Raw genomic sequence first — 25,233 nt, 5'->3', positions numbered from 1 at the left:
TCCAGCACCTTGAAGAAAGTATGCCACGGAGAATGAAGGTAAAAGGGGGTCCAACCCGGTACTAGCAAAGTGTACCTAATAAAGTGGCCAGTGTGTGTATGTTTATATATAATATATATAATGTTTTCACGTAATGTTCAGAGCTAGACATCCTTCTGGATTAGATTTGCATTAGCTTCCATCTAGCTTGAAACATGTAACATTGATCCTGGCCTGACAAATATATTTGGGAGAGAGGGTCAGATGGGAAGGGCAGTTGTCCATCCCGCTTACCTTTTATATTATTGTGCTAACGTTCTCTTACTCTTCTGTGTCACATATGGACCAGCCCACCCTCCACCATACATCTCACCACTTGCAATGCTTGGGGGTGCTCTCTTTTTGAAAGCATTAGCTATTGCGATCCTTCGGTAGATTCATAAAAAAACCCTCTTACATTGGAGCCATGAGCTGTGTAATTAACTCAGTACCTGTTGCAGTAAAGGGATTAAACTAATTCCAAGCACAGACAATGAAACATGCCGGGTTTTGTTTTTCTTTAGATATGTGAAGTAAGCCTTAATGCTATTAGTCTCTGCATTGATCTTGCACAGCATTTGCCAGTTCTTTTCATATTTTCCTGTTTGTTTGAAACGTGTTATCATGAGCAATTGCTTGGCAAGGTTCGCATTGACAGTCTAAAGATATTCCTTAATGCCTGAATATTGATTTCCTGTTTTGTGAGCAAGAAAGGAAAAAAACATACAAAAATCAAAACCCTCAATTACATACCCCGAGTAACATTTCCTGCCCCTTATGTGTTTGAGATTTTGCTGTGAAAAGTATTAAATCGTTCCTTATGTTTGCATTTCAAACGACCCAGTGTGTGTAGGAATTGGCAGCATACAGTCCTGCACTTGTAATAAGTTACCTGCTAAATTGCCAAAACACAATTTGGCCCATTCTTTCAACATATTTCAACAGATGGGTTTTTTTTAAATGGAAATGTTTTACTTGTTCCTGATTCTCTTTTTGGCACATTGTTTATCTGTTTTGTTACTCCTAAACAAATTACCATTTTTGCTATTTGTTCAAAATCTTTCTTCTTTTTCTTATTTAAAGCAACCTTATAAAATTATATTATTTTTCCTTACGTTATCTGGGTTATAAACTTGGCAAGCCATTTAGTAATACTAAGTTACACACACCTAGAATACCCTAAATATAAATACCTTACTAACCTAATACTGATCCCAGCCAATGAATGAAAAAAAACAAATATGCTATGGCAAAATATGTGCCGAAACTGCATTAATAGCAGTAATACACTGTGTTCAGAGCAAGTTATATTATCCCAAGAGATAAAATGTTAAGCAGGGTGGGGTTTTTTTGGATTTTTTTTTATTTTTATTCACAAAAAATGACTCCCTCTAAATGAACTCCAACAAATCCCCCCAATCTATAACTAGCTGTAGGTTCTTATTCATCTAGACATCCAAGTGGCTGTGTGTGAACTTTTTAAATAAAACACTGACTAAAAGGCTTTTGCGATAGTGTGGTCCGAAAATGAGGACTGTGCAGGTTGCTGGAGATAAGCATGTTGAATTCTCTCTTGTATTGTAATGGACACACATTTTATGTCAATGAGAATTTTATGACTCAAAATACACTAAGGTATATTTTACAGATGTGTCTTGCAAATTACTATTACAGACTTAATTGTTATTACTGCCCCATAAAAAGGACTCGAAAACAAAAGGCAATAATAAAGTGATACTAATAAAATCCCAGCACCAGTAAAAAACATAAGACGTGTTTTGTTACCCGTTAGTCATTATTCTTGTTGTACGCTGCTAATGCATCTCTATGGCTTAAACATATCATATGTTATTTAATCTTCACTTGTCTTTTGATGTAGTCGGGTTGTATATCGGTGCTAGCTTTCCAGAACTGTACCCGCAAACAGATATGATTTTTGTTTTAGGACAATACTGGTAAACTTACAATGCTGAGAGTTCACACTTTATAATCATATTGGGAGAAATAAAAGCTTGCCGAAAGACCTTGTTTAAATGAGGAAAGCCGGTACATGTATATTTTTTTGTAGAAGATATAAAGAAGGAAGAGGAAAAACACTTCTTCCTGATTTATGAGCATTTTCATCTGTACTGCGGGTGGATGCTTAGTGGCACCAGGGAGCAATGCCATACATTCTCAGAACCGGCCAGCCAATGTATCTTCATTTCAGCCATTACCAAGAGCTGTGCCGGCTTTTTATCCAATTCCTTGCTACCTGCTCAATTCTAAAGCGTGTATTTCGATATTTAATTGTGATTGGTTGCATATTAGGCTTGTATGCTAATTGTAAATCTGTGTTTAATATTTTATTAGGATGTATAATTTAAGTAAATTAATTTGTAAAGGATAAATGTAAAGAAGCGAGGTTAGTACGGATTTCTTAATAAAAGATATGCACCTGTCGCCCTTTTGCACCATTCATAAGCGTCCTGGAATCCTGGTTACTGTGTATGGCCCTAACTGAGAGCAAATTGAAAGCATCAAGATTTGCCTTGGACCCTTTAGATGTTACTTCTGTTGACTTTGCATCTATGCCAGGTATTTTATCTCTTGAGGCAGGAGAGTGATGTTTAACTTGGCTCATTCTCTACAGCCACCTATATTTACCCTTTAACTCTTCAAAAAGCTAGACCCCCCCTGAGCTCAGCTTCTTCTTTCCAACTGCCATATGTAGTGGAAGGAGAAGACATTAGGGCATGTATACCAAAGCATAGTATAAGGATATATTATTAGTTTTAATTATAAATCCCTTTTAAATGGCCCTAACATCAAAAACCATCCCTAAATACAGTGAAAACAAATTGTGTTTGGTTGTTTGTAGCATTAGTAGAATCTCTGAATTGAAAAAAGTACCGTTGTACGTGGCTTGCTACATATGCTTTGATGTTATATCACCCCACTGGATTCATTATCCTAAATTTATGTTTTTAGCTTGTAAAATTATAGCAATATAGATAGTTAAATTTTTACAAGGAAGCCTACTTTGTATGGTTCACACAGGCATACTTCCCAACTGCAGGCCAGTTTTACATAATTAGTCCATAAGTCATGTCCTGATTGTTAACCGCCATCTCCTGGTAACGGCACTCTGTACTCTTCTCAAGTAAATATAAGACTTCTTGTAGTCCAATTCGAATTTCCATTGCTGTGTATTAAGAAAGATTTGAGGGTCTTTATCGGTTGGTGACCATTTTCCAAATGCAGATAAAAGGTCTTTTATTGCAATTTGCACTTCCACTTGGATGGTAATATGACTTCCTTTCTGTTGCTTGCCAGATGGCCACTGCATTGATATGTGTAAACCCTGAGAGAATTTGTTTTACATCTTCATTTAATTGATTCTTTGCGAACAGCTTGCAAATGAGCAACACACATAGCTGTAGCCATTGTTTTTCTTTACTTATGGCTCTAGTTATATTCCTGCTGTTGATATCAAGTATTATAGCATGGTAAAACTGCAGTAAGTGGGAATAATGATATAACACAATGCATTGCAGGCTAATGTAAAAATAACATCTGTGCAAGCCATACGCGATTATCTCTTTAAGTTTAAACCACTTTTTTCCCCCCGTTTTACTTTTATAAACGGAAGGAAAAAAAGGATTTTAAGTCTTTTTTTGTATTAAACTTTGTTTGTTGAATGGACTTTAAGGTTAACAGCCGTCATCCTGTATGCTCATGGGTCATTGTTGACCCTTGACTTCTGGTATAATGGCATGTGTTCATGTTGGTAAAGTAATATGGCCTGGGAGAGCAGGAGAGGGCGATATTATGAGTAGGATGAGAAAATGAAAATTGGATAAAGGAGAAAAATAAGAATAAAAAAGAGAACTGAAAGAAGCAAAGGTTACCACAGAAAATAATGATGAAAAAAGCATGGAAAATAGTCTAATAAGCAAATAGAGTTTCCTATAGTTAAACCAGGATACTACGAATGTATAAAAATAATTTTTATTTCAGAAACATCCCACATTTATAAAGGTTCTAACTGTGATTAAGGCTACACGTATATAATTGTAACCTGTGGCTGTTGTGTATAGTTTGTGTTTCATGTAATTAACCTGTGAAATCTGTTCGAGAAATGATGCATTATGTATTTCATATAAGTGATGTAATATTTCCTACTAGATTAGATGTGTTTGAAGACATTCTCAAAAAATCACCTTGCAAGCCCTTTACATATATATTCATAATTAGGTTGTTTGATCAAAGAAGTTCCTGGACCAGGTCTTCATATTTTAATAGTGAAATTACCATCCAGATGCCAAGGGCATGCCGAGATGTGGCATATAGCAGATTAGGATTATTACATTACTAAATGAATCATTAATTAAAAAATTGTCTGCTCAGGAATAATTGTAATAATTGTAATAAAATGTTCTCAGGCCAATAAACCATTGTGAACCACATTATTTTAGCAATCATCACCTTTCAGATAAAGCGGCCAAGTTCTCTTCACTTTCACTAATCATTTAGACGCTAATTGACTCCTGTTTTGTTTTTCCAAATGAAAGATCCTTGCCAAAAAAAGGAGCAAAGCGTATTTTTGTTGGATGTGAACTGTAAATACAGTTCTCTAAAATGGATCCTTAAAGAAAACACAAAGCCGAATTTGTATTTCTAGTTGCTAGGCATTTCGGATTTACATAAGTGTAATTCAAATTACTTTTTGTCCTCTACCAAAATTGTGTATGTGACGCAGTCTCCAAAACAGCTTTAATAACATCCCTGAATCTGCATTTCCTACTGTGAAGGGCAATTTTTTCTGGTTTTAATGTTGCATTTATTCTATTATGGTAAATCCATTAGTATTGAAAATGTGAAAATACTTACCAAATGCCTTTTGCAACTTTCAATGTGCTGTTTAAATCTAAGGTTCTTACTTTGTATGCATGTCTGTAATATATATTTAAATAAAACATCCAAATATTGCATATAATGTATGTACAGAGAGGACGGAGAGAATAATATAAGTTCTGAGAATTTAAGGAATCCCTATCATTGAAACTTTGTGTTTTCTTTATAACCAAAAGATCTCATTTGATTGAAATACTGCAGAAATAGTCATTAAGTAATTAAATATATGCTGAGTCTTCCTTTAAATATCAACCATAAATCCTGGGTATAGTATGAGGTTAGAGCTTCTGTTGCTGAGCTGCTGACTACTGCATGCCTGAAAACCAGCTATTCTCAATATTCTGTAATCCCTGCTCATCCTGGACATTTTCTATGTTTGCATCTCAAAGGGTTAGGCCTTAAAAGATCTGCTTTCAAATCTTGAATGGGGGGAAGGCTCCTGCTTTTTCTATGTTCAATTTCAATATTTAATCTTTGTTAGCATTTTTGCGTTATTCACTTGTTTTTAAGTTTACGGTATAAATACATTAGCTTTGGCCAGTTGTCCCTCTAGTACCCAAATACCTCTGCTCCTGCTCTTGTGATGACCCCTTTACGAGTATCTGAGAATGATGGATAAGTGGTAAGTTAAAATGTTTATATTACCGTATTTGCTCAATTATAAGACGAGTTTTTTTCCAGAGCAAATGCTCTGAAAAATACCCCTCGTCTTATAATCAGACCTCAAATAGGTCTGACTATGAGACTAAGATCCAGATCCCCCGCAGCAATGCAGGGGACCTGGATCCTCCTGTGTTATGCCCCCCCCCCAACTTACCGGTGCATCTGGGTCCCCGGTGCTTAGTCTGGGCAGCGTGTAGAGCTCTACCCGACTTCCGCTGCAGCGGAACTTGTCTACGCGAATCACAAGCATAAGGCATTTCTGGAGGCAGAGTGCTCTGTGAAATGCCTTTTAACACCCTTAATACCACTCAGCCTCCAGAAATGCCTTTTAACTCTCTATACGCCACTCTGCCTCCTGAAATGCCTTATACTTCCCTATATGTCACTCTGCCCCATAATATGCCTTTTAACCCCCTAAATGCCAGAGTGGCATATAGGGGTATAAGGCAATTCTGGAGGCAGAGTGGCACATATGGGGTCAAAAGGCATATACATTTACTGGTAAAACTTTTTTTCCTATAGGGTCGTCTTATATTCAGGCTTTTTCTTTTTTTTTCTGAAATTAATATTCAGATTTGGGGGGTCGTCTTATAATCAGGGTTGTCTTATAATCAAGCAAATATGGTAATAGCAAGATGTCTGTTTAGGAATCAAATTTGTAAAAAAGAGTTATCATAGGCGGTTGCATTTCAACTTCTTGACTTTACACTATACATCATGAAGGTCCAACCCTAGTGAGCTTCTCCTGCAGGAAGAGCTTGGCTGGTCCTGTATAATATAAAGCTTTTTCTCACCCTTTAAATTATAGATATAAACATTTAAATACTTAGAGCTTTAATAAACTAAAGGAGGTGTGTTTTACTTCTCTCCTTAAAATCATCCCATTAGATGTGGTAAATTTAATCATCCATGGCATAGGCATAAAGCTATTTAAGACCAGACCAAAGACTGATTAAGGTCTGAGCCTCTGCATCAAGAAATGTCAAATTCCATGTTTTTGCTCATTAGACGGGGCCATTTAAGTCCCACTAGCTGGATAAATTTGCCAGTGTTTGTCCTTTTTTATGACTAGGGAAGTAAGAGCGTTAAAACCCCTTTTGTAAACTCCTCCATTAGTGAATAGACACAGTTGTGTCCACGCTCAATCTTAATGAAAACAAATTACCACCTCGCCAATTCAAGCCTGCAAATGTATACATTAAATAACTATGAAGCTTTAGTGCTCCATTCCTTATCCCAGATATTTATAGAGGCCCCTTAGCATGTGAACATCCCTGCTCTGACCATTATACAGCAATAAAGGCCACGGTTGTTTAATGTATTTATTAGTGGTCTAATTTTCCATTAAACTAGTAGAGAAAAGTGATATGTCTTGTTTTGGTTGTGATTTTAACCATTAGAAAAAGTGTAAAGCTTGTGATTCTAGTCAGTGAAGTGTTATCAAGTAATAGTAGTTGCCTGTAGAGAAAATATCTAGGGAAATTGATATATACTGAGAACAATCCATAGCTGGGTAATAGAGCTCTCTGGTGGGGGAAACAATATTGAGTGTTTATGTGGTGTAAGAATCAACCTTCTCTGGTGCAAATAAGTAGATTATAACTCACAAAAGGCTGACATGTCATCACACCTATAAGCTTTTATGATAAGGATGTAGTATTGATTTCTAGAAGAATCTAGACTTTTCTCATGCAGGGTACACTAATCCAGTACAGTGCTTGTGTTTCCTGACAGTTTCCCTGTCTTTTCTAGACTGGACTTGCCCTTTTCATTGTTTCATAGATACTTCCAGTGTATATTATAAAGAATATGTCACATGGACATGGCTCATATATTTGATATTCACTATATGTAGTTGGTGCCACATTTACACCAAATGATTACAAGAGAGTTAATTATACCTGTGTGTCAAGTAGATACTACTTTTTGAAACCCACCTCCAAGTGCTGTTCCCCCCCCCTAATGTGAAGTTATTTGACAATCCTATTTGAAGCTTTTGGACCAGCTGGAAACCAAACAACTCTGCAGAATATTCACAGTTTTGTATGCACGCCATGTATTCATGTCCTATTTTAGGTCTCCTTTCCAAAGAGACCACAGAGAGACAGCCCACAGCCGCTGCTCAGTGTCCCTGTTACGAGGCAAATCCCTGATCTCCCCAATTGGCCCATTTGTACTCCATAACTCAGAGAACTCAGTGTTCCCCCATCAGCTCTGGGCCCTAACCATGTGCTTAAAATGTTTATATGGTAAGACTGGTCCTGTAGATAGCCATTTTGTGAGTAAATGTATGGTTGCTGTGGCTACTGCAATACATTTATTACATGATAATTTAGTATTGAATGAGCCATTTTTTTCATTGAAAATATATATTTTCTGGGAAGCACCTAGGTACAAAATTGTTAAAGTCTACTTAGTAGGAGGAACAGCGTCTTTACTGTCAGCAGGTATTTATTTTTTGTGGTTCCATAGGCCTGACCTAGGTCCGCTGCCCCCTCCTCAGCCAACATCTTCATGGTATTAAAAGGCATACTGTGCCTTTAATATAAAGAGATGGGATATGGCCCATTGAGCAACGCGCACTGGGGTGCTAGTTCATCCAAATGGTGCAACTAGCTCTGTCCTCCCTAGGCCAGTTGACATCACTGTTTATAATTTGTATTCTAACCCTTTGTGTTTCATTCTTTGATTGTATTTCCTATTGTTAGCTGCTCTGCTTAGCAAACTAGAAAATATTTCACGCAAGACAAAATGGGTCTCTTACAGATTAATTTATGCGGTTGTCGGTTCAGTATGTGTGCATGTCAGTTGTAAGGACTGAACCAGTACGGAATACATTGTGTTAAAGTACCTGTTAGTTTTTGTTCTTGGTATTCAGAGTAAATGTTTGCACTTATAAGCTTTATTGAGTATCACTGGTCCGGTCAATATTTTGCTCTGGGGAGTCTAAGCTCTGAATTTCAATTTTATAAAGCTACTTATTCATTTGAACATTATTCCTTTTTACAACTTTCACCTTAAGTATAGGAAACTATATCACATTTCACAATTTGTTTCACAGCTGACATAATGTAGCTATAATACATACCTGCATCATTTAATAAATACCTATATTAAGGCTATATTAAATCTATAGCTATTGCATTTTAATGCATTATCATTTATGTTTCCCTTAAACAAAATATTGAGCTCCCTCATATATCAAGCTAAAAAATACCTTAACTTTAAGCGATGCCTCCTTGATCAGGTTTCTTCAATTTGGCTGCTTGAAGTGCCGGGAAAGTGTTTCCATTGAAATTAATCGGAGCACTCTCTGTAAATGCATGTTGGTTTATGGTCTTATAAGACCCCTAGAAACGCATGCAGTGCAGCAAGTTTTGGTGGCAAAAGGGAGACTTATATATTAGACAAGTGGTCATAATATTATGGCTGGTCGATTGTATATATGTATACGCACGCAGGCATGCATGCTGGAATTTGTCTATTTGTTAAGTCATGTAAAATGTTCGATTTGGGAATCTGCCAAATGCACCTTAAGAATTACATAATAAAACTTTAAAAGCACGGTTTTACTCCTGTAAATCGGCACTCATAACAGACTTTGATTTTAAACACTGAGCATTTTCCTCATCTAGACAGGGCTCATAATGCCCATTGAAACACTAATCTTTTCCACGCCAGTTATTGTGCATGTTCTATGCACCTATCTCCTCTCTTTGTATTTATTTTGCTATGCCCATATGTTCATCTGCAAGAAAGGTATACGAAAAGAAAATGCGCTCATTACTATTCCGCTTGTGTGTGAGTCTGTTGAATTCTTGCCATTCATTGCCGTTGCCGATGCGATAATAGAATAAAGGAAACCTTGCCACTAGACCATTGTGGAAGCTCTCTTGAAAATGAATATTATTTTGGGTTTTTTTTTAGAAAGTTTTAGTAATCTGTATGCGCAGTACTCCCTTTAGAAAGAGACTAGCACTCTGCATTGCTGTTTTCTATAATGAAGTAAAAAGACAGCTTTGTAACATTTACCTATATTTCATTACACAAGTTATGGAAGCGAGTGTTTAAATGGAATGCAGTGTATTTTAAAGCCTATTGAGTTGTTACATATATTGCATTTTATTAAGTGTGTTGATAAACGGATGTCTCTTAGCTGCGGTATTCATTTTATTGTAGTGGCCTTAATCTCAAGATCTAGTGGACCTTAGTGTTTCAGATATTACAAATAAAACAGAATATGATGCTCTGTAAGATTGGTACCAGCAAATAAATTCAGTATCTGTAGCAAACTTAACTTAGAAGGTTGTATAGAAGGAAGTATTAGCATTTTCTTTACCAAATACGTGCCAGTAACTATTGTCCTTACATGCCATGGAAGCAGTGGTTCCATAGTCTGTCCAAAAGATGCTCTGATCTCATCGGCAAGCAAGTGTTATTTTTTTTTAAGAAAAAATAAAATATGCATTTTATGTATAATTCCATTCCCATCACACGTGGGTCCCGTAACTCACAGTTAGACAGAAAACATGCACTCAAGTCAACAGTTTTGTGTTACACATCTTTCAGGGTCTCGAACCGATTGATCAGTGTGCTGCCTCCCTAGTGCTATAAGACTTGGCTGCTTCCTAAATCTTAACTGAAATACTACTTAGACCCCAAAATATCATTTAAGTGATAATGCTGTTAAAATACCCCCATTAAGTGTTAGATCATCATGTGTTGGCAGGTGTGGCACTGGATATCACACACATTCTTACACCCCATGCTTGCAATTTATATTATCTGACTTAACTGAATACCAGGCACCTGTAGCAGAATTGCCATTATATGTATTTGCTGATCCCTATGAAATTATTTTGCATTGATTATTTTTTTAACTTTCACACGATCTTGCTTGAGAGGAATAGATAGACCTATAATTATCATTTTTTGCTAATCAACAACTGATGCCAAACCACTTCTTAGACAGTTGATGGTTTTAGCTCCAGCTGCCTTGGCATGTATCACCATGCATAATGCCAGCCCAACGTATCAGTGTGGTATGCCTGCTGTGTGCTCATTTACGGCACAGGTGCCAGCCTAAAACAGTAACACTACTGCATCAGTTCTCATAATGCTGTATTTTACCATTCCCACCAGGATATTTAACTTTTTTATACCTTTATTGGATCACATTTTTTACATTTAGAAAATTGCCGAAACTCTAATTCAGAAGTAAGCATACGTTCTTGGTTAAAAATAATTGTGGTGGAAACTTTAAAGTTAATTATGACAATTTAAATAAACTAGAGGTAGTTTATGCTTAATTCTAAGATACAAAATAATGCTAATTATTTTGTATCTTAGAATTAAAACAGATTTAAGGCTGACAGGCCTGCCGTGACTTATTTAATTAGTTTCCTTGTGCTTGTTTGTTACTAGGGACATAACGGCAATAATATGACTAATATCTAGCAGATCCTGCACTCGTCTCAAATAAATAGCTCTGTATTTTGTCAGGAATAATCAAGACACAGTAGATTTTTTTATTTGATTTTTAAATTGAGACAGGTATTGCTTTTATCTAAAGAAAAAAAAAACAATCCAATCTGCCTTCGAAATTGCCGTGATCCATATCGCACTTATTAGAATGAGCGGAGTAAGTTTCATAACAGTTGCTACTGCAAAACCGTATTCTTATATCTGTCATGGGAGCAACTCTTTTATTTGTAAGAAAATGCAGGATCGGGCATCAATAACAACCTGGATGAGGAGCTATAGCAACGTTTTAGCTGATAATTGCGTTCTGGGTATAGTGTTTTTTATATGTATGGTATGATTATTTAGCTGGATGACCATAAATGTAACGAGGAACAGAGGTGCTTTTTGGGTTCACTAGTGAAAATCCTATGGTAAAATGTGTAAGGGGCTACATATCAATGTGGAAACAAATGAGACATCACAGCCAAACCTCAACATTTAGTGGCCAGAAAAAAGTGCTTTTGTTTTCTTGAGTGGCTTGAAGGAGAGGCTTTTATGATGCTTAGTGATCTACTGTTATAATAATGAATAATGTGTCATTTCTAAACATGTTATGTGCTGTTCATATCTTCATGTATGTGGCTTTTAGACATACAAAACACTGTAGTGAACCTATTATGTATTATTATTGTTATTATCTTTTATTTATATAGCGGCAACAATTTTTGCAGTGCTTCTTACTATACATATACTCTAGGGGAATGATGAGACTTGAATAGACAGATTAAAACAAACCGATATATTAGTTACATTTTGGTTAACCTCTATCGTGCTGGAGGGCAAAACTTCTATCTGTGTGATTAACCTCTTAAGTGATGGAGTGCAAAACTTGTATAATTGACCTCTTCAGTGCAGGGGTGCCAAACTTATAAAAATGTTAACCTTTAACAATGCAGTGTAAAACTGTTATTGCGATGGCATAAACTGTGAATTAGACATCAGGGATGCATTGGTAAGTCCAGGGAGGGGCAGAGTGGCAGGGGGGTATAAGACATATCTAGGGGACAGGTTGGAAAATAAAAGGAAATAATACTGTGTGTGTGGGTGTGGGTGTGGGTGTGTGTGTGGGTGTGTGTGTATATATACTGTGTATATATAGTTCGAATATGGCCACCAAGATGCTGCATTGTTGGTGCATGCGTGCATAGCTGACCCAGTGGCCAAGTTCATAGTTTTTATTTCTCTGTCTGCATTGAGATATTGGGGGGAAATTTAAGATTTAAAGTAACTTTTCACTAATTGCCAGTTGGCTTGCACAATATAACGTGTCACAAGCTACCATCTACAAAGGGTCACTGTATTATGTTTTAATGGAAGGTGTACTTTAAGTCTACCTTATCTATCCATAGGTTCATCTCTCAAGATTGTAATCATGTGAGCGGGGCTCTCTCCACCTAATGTATCGGTTTGTCTTGTCAGACCCCTTGAATTTATGTATTGTATCAAGCGCTGTGTAAATAGTTGGCGCTATATAAATAAAAGATGATAATAATAATAATGTTGATTGAATTGTATTTTTATAGTTTAATCATGTTCATTAAATATTATAGAGTTGAAATATTTCTGCTTAACTCAGACGGCTTTGTTTATTTTCATACTATTAAGGTAGTAGGATATGTGTACTTTGTATTTATTAATGTTATTAGAGCTTGTTGAATTATCCATTGCTGGCATACCAAATGAAGAATGCATTGTTGCTATGTGATAGTTTTTTTTCCCTAAGACTTTTTAATGTTCGTTTATAAACCACATGGAAAATATTTTGTTTTTCAGTCTTAACTGCTGTTTTAATAGATATTTTTTATGAATGCTGTACTATTTATTTATTATGTAAGGCAGTATAACTTAAATGCCATTATCATGCAAAATGCATAATAAAATATAAATTTTGACCCCTTGGCTTAACTCTCTAGAGACACTACAGTAAAAAGCACTTGTTGAAGTGAAATATGATAATTGACGAATATCTATGGGAATGGATATGACTGTTTTGTTTAATGGACTTACAATTTAATGTGAAAGTCTCAGTGGTGCTATTGTTTAATATAAAAGGGAAAAAGGAGACATGCAAATGAGCCTGGTGCTCAGAAAGAATTGAAACAATACTGGCAGTTTCTTTATTGTGTCCATTAATTAATGCCATATTACTCAGCTTCTTTGAGAAAGAAGTGGAAGAGTAATTAAGATGATACATGAGGTAAGTAGTTTAGACATCAGAGTATAAAATATGTAATAATTATATTGTTAGATTGGGGTATAAGTTGTTTGTGATGGTGATAATTAATCTTCTACAGCTCAGGACTGCATATTATTCAAACAGCTGGACTGGACTTTGAAGTAAGTGGGACTAAGATACCCATTAATGCCTGTTAGAAAGAGCTAGCACTAGAATACAAATTACATATGTCATCCTTAGTCTAGCGCTTGCTATATGCATGCAAAATTCCAAATGATCAAGAAAGGCGCAATATTTTATATATTTCTAATGCAGAATTTACCAATGCTTCCTCTAAAAGGTATGCTCTGTCCATTTCACATATGTATGTCATATGTATATAAGAAAACAGATGTTTACACAAGTGTTTATGTAGAATTAATGTGCAGTTTCTATATGTAGGGGCAGAATTGTTTAGGACATGGAGCATCTTCTCTATAGCACAAGCATTGGCTGTGCCGTTAAGGACATGTTTGAGAGATGTGTCATCTTTAGCCAACTCGTACAAAATACCTGAAAGTTTTTTTTGGTGTTTTTTTTTTTTTTTTTTTTTAAATAATCTTCAGAATGCATTCATTAAGATGCCTGTTTCACATATTCTGATTTACAATCTGGCTCCCAATTCTATCATAAAATTATCCTGTCTAGTTTTCTCAACCTGTATATCTTTGTATAATTTGGTTGTATAATGGAACGTTGGTCTGACAAGATACTAAAGGGATACCTGATAATAGCAGTTCGTATTAGTTGGAGGAAGGGCTACCTGATCAAGAACATTGCTGGATAAGTTGTTTGTTTAAATGGCTTCCCACATCCTCTTATCCAAGCATTTAGCTGTTATTTAGGATTTCTACTACAGCATAATTATTGTCATTGAACTGAATCATCTACTCCATCAGCATTAAATATTCATAACACATTATCTTTAGAACACTTTCTTGAGTCTGCTATTACATTGTGTCATCTAGTGTCATTCTCTATACCCAATTTTTGTGTTCTGCTTTGCAATAGTAATTCACTGGTTTATATTTACATGTATGTACATGTATATATACACCCTGATTATAAGACGACCCCCCAATATCAAAATATTAATTTAGGAAAAAAACAAAAAGCCTGAATATAAGACTACCCTATAGGAAAAAAGTTTTACTAGTAAATATTAATTCATGTAAATTTCCTTTTATTTGCCAACCTGCCCCCCCAGTTATGCACATCTGCCCCCAGGCTTGCCACTCTGCCCCCAGAAATGCCTTATACCCCCCTATTTGCCACTCTGCCCCATGATGTGCCTTTTAACCCTCTATATGCCACTCTGCCTCCAGAAATGTCTTATACCCTCCTATATGCCACTGTGCCCCATGATATGCCTTTTAACCCCCTATATGCCCCTCTGCCCCATGATATGCCTTATATGGCATATCATGGGGCTGAGTGGCATATAGGGGGTTAAAATGCATTTCTGGAGGTATATATATATATACTAACAGCAGTCACACTCCTATCAAGCCAAGGCAGCCAGTACATGCTGGAGCCTGTGGATGATAGTAGTGTGATTACTGCCTCCCTATGCCATGCTACCACCCCCACCCCCCTTACACATCCATGCTATCACACACACACACTCATTCACAAACATTTAAATACTCATTCATTCCATACTTGTGCAAAAACCCTCCGCCACCCCCTTACCTGAACTGCAGATGTCCCACTCACAGACTTCTGCAGGGGTCTGGCTGTGCCAGCAACTTCTCTGGCCCCGCCCCCAGAGGAAGGAGGGGGGAGGCTGAGTTATGTGAGGACTGTGCTAGCTTCCTGTTCTCCTGGACGCTGCTCGCGACCAAAGCCCGGTAAGCAGCCTGGCCCCAGCAGAATGAGGTCTGATTAGAAGCCGACCTCGATTATAAGACGAGGGGGATTTTTCAGAGCATTTGCACTGGAAAAAAACCTCGTCTTATAATCGAGCAAATACGGTATATAGAAAAGAAGTGTTTTTCCCCTAGAAATATAACCACCTAATTGCATAAATCAAAATGTGCTCCTTTGCCATTACATTTGCATTCCATTACAGAGGAGTTTATACCATAGGCGAATAGATCACCTATATCATTAGTTAGTCAAGCAACAGCAAAAATATTTGGTGTGCTCTGTTAGAGAACATTGAGCAGCAATATCAATAGTTTCGAAAACGTGGCTGACAACAGGTCCGTAGATAGTTGTTGTTATAGAATACACACATTTGGGGTTTATATATTCCTGTTTTTAAATTGTAAATTTCATTACACTATTGTTTATTAAATGTCTACTCTTTATTATCATCTGTAGAATATGTTATAGGCAGTATGTACCTATTGCTGTTTTAGTTCTTGTGGTATCCTTTGGCCCACTAGGAAGGTTGCTGCTGATTGTATATCTAAGCTTCCTCAGGGAAGTTAAGATCTATGGCAAAAGGTGGCCAACAGCTGCCTAAATTAAACCAACCAACTAAACAGAAGGGTAAGAATGGGAATGAGATTTTTGTTTCTAATTTTGCATATTTGTCACACGTTTTTGAGATCATCACAGCTAATTTTAATATTAGACAAGGATATCCCACGTAAACACAAAATGCAATTTTTTAATTAATTTATAGAATTAAAAAAATATATATCCAAACCTACCTGGACAGGTGAAAAACCGTGAAAAAATAATTGCCCCCGTAGTTACTAAATTAACCAATTTACCAAATTAACCTATCTTACAAAGTAAAGTAGGTTGAAGGTCTCAAAAACCAGCACATTGTGTATACAATTGACACCTATCAGCCTATGGAGGGTTACAATGCTCTTTCTAAGATTGTCAAAGACAGTGAGAGCAATTATCTACAAATAGTGAAAACAAAATTCCTTCAAGTGCTCATTGATGACTCACCCAGGGGGTCACAAAGGAAACCAGATGCAAGGCTCATCTCACATTTTCTCATCTCACATTTGCAAAAAACATACTGATGACCCCCAAGACTATTGGGGTAACATTTTGTGGCATGTTGAGTCAAAAGTAGAGCTTTATGGAAAGAATGGGTCCCGTTACATTTACACAGCATTCCACAATAAGAACACAGTGGTCAAACATGGTGGTAGTAGTGTGATGGCCTGGGACTGCTTTACTGCTTCAGGACTTGGATGACCTGCCATAATTGATGGAACCATAAAATCTGCTCTCTACCAGAAAATTCATAAGGCGAATCAGTTTGAGCTAAAGCTCAAGCAAAGTTGGGTTATTCATCAGGACAGTGATCAAAAACACACAATCAAGAATGGATGGCTCAAAAGAAACAAAGTGGAGGTTTTTGGGTGGCCTAGTCAAAGTCCTGAGGCAGTTCATGCTTTAAAAAAAAAAACAAAGAACCCTCCAATGTGACTGAATTAAAACAATTCTACCATGGCTGAGTGTGCCAGAATTCCCAATGTATGCTGCTAATTTTAATTACACATGTTTTTTTATTATTATTCAATGGCCTCTAAAATTAAAATATCTATTTTAACATACATTCATAACTCCCACCTTAGAATTTGTCTCCTGTCTTGACTTGTATTTGGATACTAGGTTAATAGTATAAATCATATTAGCTGCTTATGCATCTCTGGTTGAGATGCTAAAGACTTTAATTTGGCTAAGCATGGCATTGCAGATATAGTGTAACCATGAGAGAAGAGTATTTTCCCACAAACTCCTCATAGTTGGGAACTCTCTTAATTCAAATCAAACACCAGTAAAAATCAACCGCAATGCACCTATTTAGCTTAAATCATTCCTACTACTGACACAGGAACACTCTCCAATAATGTAATCTGGATGGAATCCATGATTTTATATGCAAGAAGACATTACTAAGTGAAATGAATCTGACCCTTATGTTTAGTTATATATTACTTTCTGAAATTATTCTTGTAATTGTCCAGTACATAAATATTATTCTGTGTGTTTGCCTTAACTTCATTACATAATGATTGAAATGCCTACCTTCTATTTAAAAGAGATTGCTGATTAGCTTTCAGTTAATTTAAATACATTTTACAGAAAATGTTTTAAGTATTGAAAGGCAAGATGGTATGAGCCAGTTAAGTTTTTTGACACATAGTTATGTAATATGTTATTCTCCCCAATATAGTTAAACATCTTAATATTACCAAGTCTGTATTATAACTATTAACATCTGTTTTAAACATGTTTAAATCTTTACATCTTTTTCAAAAGAAAGAAAATGACACTTTGCTGTCAACACAATGTTATACTAAACTTGTAAAACTCGCTTTTTATTAATTATGATTGCTATATGAGAATTTTGTATAATCTGCATTTTTATTGCATCTTGATATTTGTTAGAATATAAATGATTTTTATTGATGGTGACAGATGTTTGAGTAAAACTGGCTCTAAGTCATAAGTAAGATGTTCAAAATAAGTCTTCTGGAAGGGTCTACATCTGTCTAGAGACATTTAGCAAACATAGTAAAATGAAGGTCACTTGATTTTTTTTTTCTTTCAATTTATTTTACTTTCAAAGTCTTTCAGCTTTTTACTTTACAACTTGATATGTTGGAAGATCAAATAGTGATATCAAGGAATTTCAGTAGAGTTAATATAAGACGCAGGTGTTTGTAAAGATAATGCCAAAATTCCTCCATTAGTAACTGGCTATGAATCAGTAAGGCTACTTTTATCTTTGTTAATGTATCGTATTTCCCCAAATATAAGACGCATCTTAATTTTGTGGCCCGAAATTTGAAAAAAAAAATATTGCATAAAGTTATTGTACTGGCTGCCTGGGCATGATATAAGTGTGATTGATGTTAGCTGCCAGCAATTGTTAGCAATCAAACTCCTATCATGCTCAAGCAACCAGTACATACACATCACCTTCAGCCTCCCTGTGCCCCTTCCCTACGCATCCATGCTATCACACACACACACACACACACACATATTCGTTTATTTACTCCCCCACCCTTAGCTGAACTGCAGATCTTCTGTGGGGGCCACTGAAACAGGAACTGCGTTGCTCGAACAGGAACTGAACGGAGTCATGTGATGTACATTCACGTGACTCCACTGGGTTCCTGTGTCACGGATCAAGAGACGCTGCTGAGCAACACAGAGATAAGCAGCAGGTCCCCTTTCCTGTCCCCTTTCCGGTAAAAAAAATCTACCACCACTGTATAAGACGCACCCAGTTTTTAGACTCAAAATTTTTCTAAAAAAGGTGCGTCTTTTATACATGGGGAAATACGGTGTGTGTGTATATATATATATATATATATATGTATATAAAATCTCTTATACCTAAGTACTGTGTCACAAGCTCTAGTAATTTTCAATTACTGGTGGGGTTGGCCTTGGAGCTGGTATAAAGTGTGAATGTTTTCTAGCAATCTCAAGTGATTGTGTTTTAATATCTTCTTGAATCATCCTTCTGTAATTGCAAGATACATACAATGTTATTGATTGTTGCCACTGATTTTTTTTTTTTATTAACTGTATTGTATTCATGAAGACTATTCTCTTCTCATATTTTTTATTTAATTTAATTCTGTTACATAAGAATCCAAGTACATAAAAATATATTCACTTATAGCTACAGTGCTACTGGCTATTATTTTAATTTAAGATACTGTATTGTTTAATGTAACCATTCTTTTAAAGTAATTATTAATAATGCTCCCCATGTTACATATAAACCTTGTACCATCCAAGATACCAAAACCTCTTCAGTCACTCAACTGTAGATTTTTTGTTGTCATAATATTTAGGCATATGTAAACACACACACTCATTATATATATATATATATATATATATATATATATATATATATATATATATATATATATATATATAAAAGTGAGAGAGAGAGAGAATACAAAATGAGGGAAGTGCATAGGCAATGAAGTTACTTGGGCAGGCTAAATAATATAGTTAAACCCACCTATGTATGGTTAACATGTATATTTATGGGTGTAAGAATTAGACATAATGTGTCCGTTTCCCTTCAGTAAGTAATTTTATTTTGTTTGCCGGCATGATGACATACCAGTGACTTTCTTTTTCTGGTAATTATTATTTTATATCTTAGTGTCTGTTGAATGGGGTTTGTATAACTTTTGCCAAAGCCACATCATCTCCTGTGTGAATACAGCCTACTAGTGGTCTCTCACAAAAAAAAACAAAATAATCAGAGGAAGAATATACATATCAAAAGGTTTCTGTTTATTTTTAAATCCAATTACTTTGTCATTATCATGTTGTGTGTCATATTAAACCAATTTAAGCAAACAGCAGCTTCACAACTTTGTTTTCTTAACCTTCATTTACACCAACAACAAGCATATTGTAGAAACTTGCGTGGATTTATGCTAATCTGGGAACACAAGGTGACAAAGGATGAAATAAATATGCATGAAGAAGGAGAGATTTATTTTCTCTGGAAAGCTTTTTTTTTTGCAGTTTAATATAAAGGGCTTCAATATAACATCTAAGAGAGAAATTACAGTTGTTTACAAAGTGCTGTCATTTGCATACAGTAAGCTTCCTAAGCATTGTTCAGCTGAGTATAGTTTCTATAAGTGTTATTTAAGTAGGCCAACTATATTTTTCCTGTGCTGTTAGGAATTCTAGTAGAAAGAATTGGCTACTTAGCTACTTTAAGGCCAGTGCTGCTTTGAAGAATGCATTTTTTTTAGGTGTTCCTAACTAATGAACATGTAGATAGACATTGTCACTCTGCAAATGGCTGGAAGTACGGGGTAATCATGAAACGACTCCCGTGTATGAGCAAGTTTTCCCTCAAACACCTGAGAGCAATGGTTACCAACATTGAGGAGTCCTTCATAACCTCAAATCGGTTTTGCATGCCACTTGAGCCAAAAGACTTCTCAGCGCTCACATTTTTGAGTCTGTGGTTCAAAAGACCCTTCTTTTGCTTTAGGTTTCTCCTAGCCTTTCAACCTGCTTGTCATTAACCTCATGTGTTGATTTTGGTGATGCTGTACTTTAATAAATTAATGATTAAAAAGAGCTGGTGCAAAGCGTAAACATGACATTGCTGATATGTCTCATGTTTTATTCCCCTTTGTTTCTTTAGTCTGAACCTGAAGGATTCTCCCACTTCCATTTATATGTCTGTGCTGCTTTTCTGGTGAGATGGAGGAAAGAGATTTTGGAAGAAAAAGATTTCCATGTAAGTAGATGTGTTCTTGTGTGTCTGTGGGAAGCAAATTTGTGCATATTGCAAACGGTGGCTTCAAACATCATCGCATTTCGCGTTGTAGCCTCCTAGAGGGAAATATTTACAAATGATTGAGGAAAAGTGGGTGATAAAGTAAAATGCTTGCTTTTCTGAAATGTGATAGTAACTGCAGACTTATACATGCTGTTGATAATGATTAGTGAATTATCCCAGCTGTCTCCAGGGGATCCATTTATGGATTCTACTGTTGTCTAGATGGAGTTCTCTTGATATCCTTCCACAAAAGTAAATAATACCGTATTTGCTCGATTATAAGACGACCCTGATTATAAGACGACCCCCCAAAATCTGAATATTAACTTAAGAATTTATTTTTTTAATAAAAGCTATGATTGAGAAAAAGATTTTTTTTGTTTTTATTTCTTGTATTTTCCAACCTGCCCCCCAGTTACGCACATCTGCCCCCAGGCTTGCCACTCCAATATGGCACTGTGGCCCATGATATGCCTTTTAACCCTCTATATGCCACTGTGCCCCATGGTATGCCTTTTGACCCCCTATGTGCCACTCTGCCTCCAGAAATGCCTTATACCCCTATATCCCATTCTGGCATTTAGGGGGTTAAAATGCATATTATGGGGCAGAGTGGCATATAGGGAGGTATAAGGCATTTCAGGAGGCAGAGTGGCATTAAGGGAGTTAAAAGGCATTGTATAGAGCACTCAGCCTCCAGAAATGCCTTATACCCCTATATGCCACTCTGCCATTTAGGGGGTTAAAAGTCATATTATGGGGCAGAGTGGCATATAGGGAGGTATAAGGCATTTCAGGAGGCAGAGTGCTCTATTAAATGCCCCCTTAACGCCAGTCCAGAAATGCCCTATGCCCCCATTTAACACACACACACCCTATACCCCCATTTAACTAACTAACACACACACACACACTCTCTCCCCCCCTCTCTCACCCCCCTCCTCTCTCACCCCCCTCCTCTCTCACCCCCCTTCCCCCGCTCTCCCCCCTCTCTTACCGGTGCTTCCAGCCGGGGCAGCGGGTTGACGTCGCCTTCTGCTGCAGCCGGAAGGAGGTGTGGCTAGCAGCGGGGGTTTGTATGCGTCCGTCGCGTATACTTTCCCCGGCTGTCAGAGATCAGCTCTCTGATCTCTGACAGTCGGGGAAGGTCTATGCGACGGACGCAGACAACCCCCGCTGCTAGCCACACCTCCTTCCGGATGCAGCGGACGTTGTCTACGCGGATCGCGTAGACTTCAACCCGCTGCCCCGGCAACACAGCAGGAAGCAAGGAAGCACCGGTAAGTGTGTGTATGAAGGGGGGGGGGGTCGGGTGAGACAGGAGGATCCAGGTCCCCTGCAGCGGTGCGGGGGATCTGGATCTCAGTCTCCTAATCAGACCTCTATTTGAGGTCTGATTAGAAGACGACCCCGATTAGAAGACGAGGGGTATTTTTCAGAGCATTTGCTCTGAAAAAAACCTCGTCTTATAATCGAGCAAATACGGTATGTTTATCTGAAATGTAAATTCTTACAGCTTTTTGATATGATAAGACTTAAAAGTAAATATTTTTATTTTACACAGTAATGTGGTGTGTTTCATATAATTTTGTCTCAATACACTTTATCTGCAGATCTGTAGGTCACCATTGTTGTCAGTCATGTGATATTTTGAGTGAATTTCCTTTGCTCAAACACCGTAGTGAGCCCTGGCAGTTCTGTTTATGTAATGCAGCTTGTTCCTCCATTAGTCTCGGAGGATCCTCTATTACTTACAGCAAGGTAATATGATTATGGCTAAGATAACTGAAATATAAAAGATAGAAATATAAGAATCATTCGACCCATTTAGCCTGCTCGTAGATGTTGATGTAGCGACTTAGACCTTAATCACCCTTTGGTCTCATCTTAGATTCAGGATAGTCCTATGCTTGTGCTAAATTCCTTCACAGTATAAGAACATCTATACATGACAAGTATTGCAACTTGAAAACATACGTGAAAACGAAAAACAAAACTAAAACATTATTTTAATATGATACCAGTAATAAGCCACAATTGTAGTGTTGTATAGGTGGGATATTGAGACATGCAAGTGGAGCTGTCGTTACATTGTTTGTTAGCTGTATGCCGAATAGTTTTGGGGGCAGTGTATATGTTTGGTTAAGTGTGCGTTTCTACATTATGGAATATAATCTCCCTGGCTTACATTAGGAAAAGTATGCTAATCTAAAGAAATAGTACAGTAAAGTATGCTAATCTATAGAAATAGTACAGTAAAGTATGCTAATCTATAGAAATAGTACAGTAAAGTATGCTAATCTATAGAAATAGTACAGTAAAGTATGCTAATCTATAGAAATAGTACAGTAAAGTATGCTAATCTATAGAAATAGTACAGTAAAGTATGCTAATCTATAGAAATAGTACAGTAAAGTATGCTAATCTATAGAAATAGTACAGTAAAGTATGCTAATCTATAGAAATAGTACAGTAAAGTATGCTAATCTATAGAAATAGTACAGTAAAGTATGCTAATCTATAGAAATTGTGACATAGGTGTCAGTGTATTAGTGATATGATTCCCCATAGACTTATTAAATATTCTTACCTATAAACAAGAAAACATTAACCCAGGAAATCCCATACTCAAAATACTTTTTGTGGCCTTTTAACAAAATCAAATTGCCTTTATTGTTTCTAGTGATTCTATGTTCCTCATGTTCCTATAACATTGTGATTTTTGTAAATGATTTAATGAGTTAAGGCCTTGTGATCGTTTCCAAGAAAACATTATGTTTAAGTAACATCGGAAATGATTTATGTAATGTACATTAAATTCTGATCTCAAGCACATTGTCTACTAAAAACTTGTATGTGCACATACCAGGCTTTGAAACACAGCATTTTACTTGCTGACTGTAGAATGTATGTCTTTCTTCCATTGATTGTTTTGGCCCACGTTTCTCACCGCTTTAGATTGTAAGATGCATCTAATACCAGTCATAGACTCCATATTAGATCATTGAGACCTCAGATTGAGATAGTACAGTATTGTGCCTTAGGTCTGTGAAATGTGACACAGGGAACCTTTAACGTGCCTGGAAAAGGGAATAAAGGTACTTTAACATTGTATGCATGAGGTTATAGGTGCCTTCATTGTTCTAGTCGTTCTTCGTCTCAGATCTCCTTTGCAGCAGTCTATTCTGCTTTGTCATGATAACTTCAAAAGCACCTGTGTCCAGAAGGGGTTAATGTCAGGGATCCAGAGACACCCTCAGTCATTTCCCATTCCTCCCAACTTTTCCTCTTTAGGATAGACGACACCCCCCTTTGCCCCTTGGGATTTATCTTCCTCTGTTCCTGTTTTTTCCCGCTACCTCTATTTTTCTGCTCTCAACAGCAAGAGAGCATTAACATTTAAACTGGAATTTGATTATAAGCTAAATAAATGCAGCTATAATGCATTGATTTTACTGTTCCTACTATTCACACTCAGCAGAAACATTTTCCTCCTGAAAATATTCTTTTGAAATGTACTTTTAAGCCTCCTTTCCCAGAACTATAAATAAACTGTACATACTGTTTGATCCAGACATTTTTGTCAGCCTGTTGTCCCTGTTTCCAAATCTGCTGTGAAACTGTGTTACCAGTCACAATGCAAACATTCTTTTGTAGCAGTAAAATTTATATTTTTATTTCCCGTAGTACGGAATTTTGAAAGGTAACAGTAGTTTTTTTTAGGTTGAAGAATAAGAGAGAACATCCAGCTGTTGCCTGCTATCATATATCTTTTGTTTTGTCAGTTTCTTTGCTGCTGTTGCTTACTTTCCATATTGTTTATATAGATTATAAAAATGTATACAAAATAAACATTTATCTCCGAAGTTGTTGTACTTTAGCTCATCGCTTAACAATATAGCCACTGTAGTAACTTATATATTTTTTTACTTAGATTATTCAACATCTGCTGTAGCAAACTGTCTGAACTCATTTCTATACCCCCAATGCATTTACAACATAGGAGTAAAACTTTACATTTCGGCAGTTACTCTGAAAACTGCTTTTGCATATTGTTTCTGTAGCTTCTCTCATTATTGTTTCTACTAGAACTTACATAGATCTATATTGTGGGTAGGGATGGGATCAATTTTCTCTTGTTACCATGCTGCTCTTGCCTTTGGAAAGTAAGTTTCAACCAGAGCGTGATGCTTTACACTTATCACATCCCATAAATTTGTTAAATTTACAAAAGCATAGTTTAAACTTGATGGTTAGGTTTCTGCTATTCCTTTTTTTTAATTTTTTGAGGATATTTAAGATGCATACCTGCTTATATCCTCTGGCAACGTAGCTATTGAGGATACTCTTTCACGGCATGGGATAGCATTATTGAACAGTCTCTTGACCAATGAATGACCTTGGGCTTGATCACTTTCACAAAATACAAGCAATGAATTAGTCTACCCTGGCTCTTTTTTATCGTATAGCTTCACATTTCAGAGTATCCCTATAGATTATATGTAATCAAAAGAAAAACATTTTGAAAAATATGAAATCATTTTCGTTAACTGAATTTTTTTTTACCATCCTAGCTGTTTTTAAAAACATGCCAGAAACTCTATTCTAGATTAAAGATTTTTATGTCAGCTTGACATCACTGGCATCCATAAGATATAAT

At 36.4% G+C, this 25,233-nt stretch overlaps 1 protein-coding gene across 1 annotated transcript in view; it reads left to right on the top strand.

Moving 5' to 3' along the window:
• TBC1D22A (TBC1 domain family member 22A) overlaps window positions 1-25,233 on the top strand; it is a 237,050-nt gene that overhangs the window by 163,804 nt on the left and 48,013 nt on the right. Inside the window, exon 12 of the mRNA XM_053463355.1 lies at window positions 20,436-20,531. Within this exon, the coding sequence (XP_053319330.1) occupies window positions 20,436-20,531 (96 nt within the window). The remainder of the gene's footprint in view (window positions 1-20,435; window positions 20,532-25,233) is intronic.

Source organism: Spea bombifrons, chromosome 4 (assembly GCF_027358695.1).
Source record: "Spea bombifrons isolate aSpeBom1 chromosome 4, aSpeBom1.2.pri, whole genome shotgun sequence".
NCBI lineage: Eukaryota > Metazoa > Chordata > Amphibia > Anura > Pelobatidae > Spea > Spea bombifrons.
This window is presented reverse-complemented; position numbering and strand designations above follow the sequence as displayed.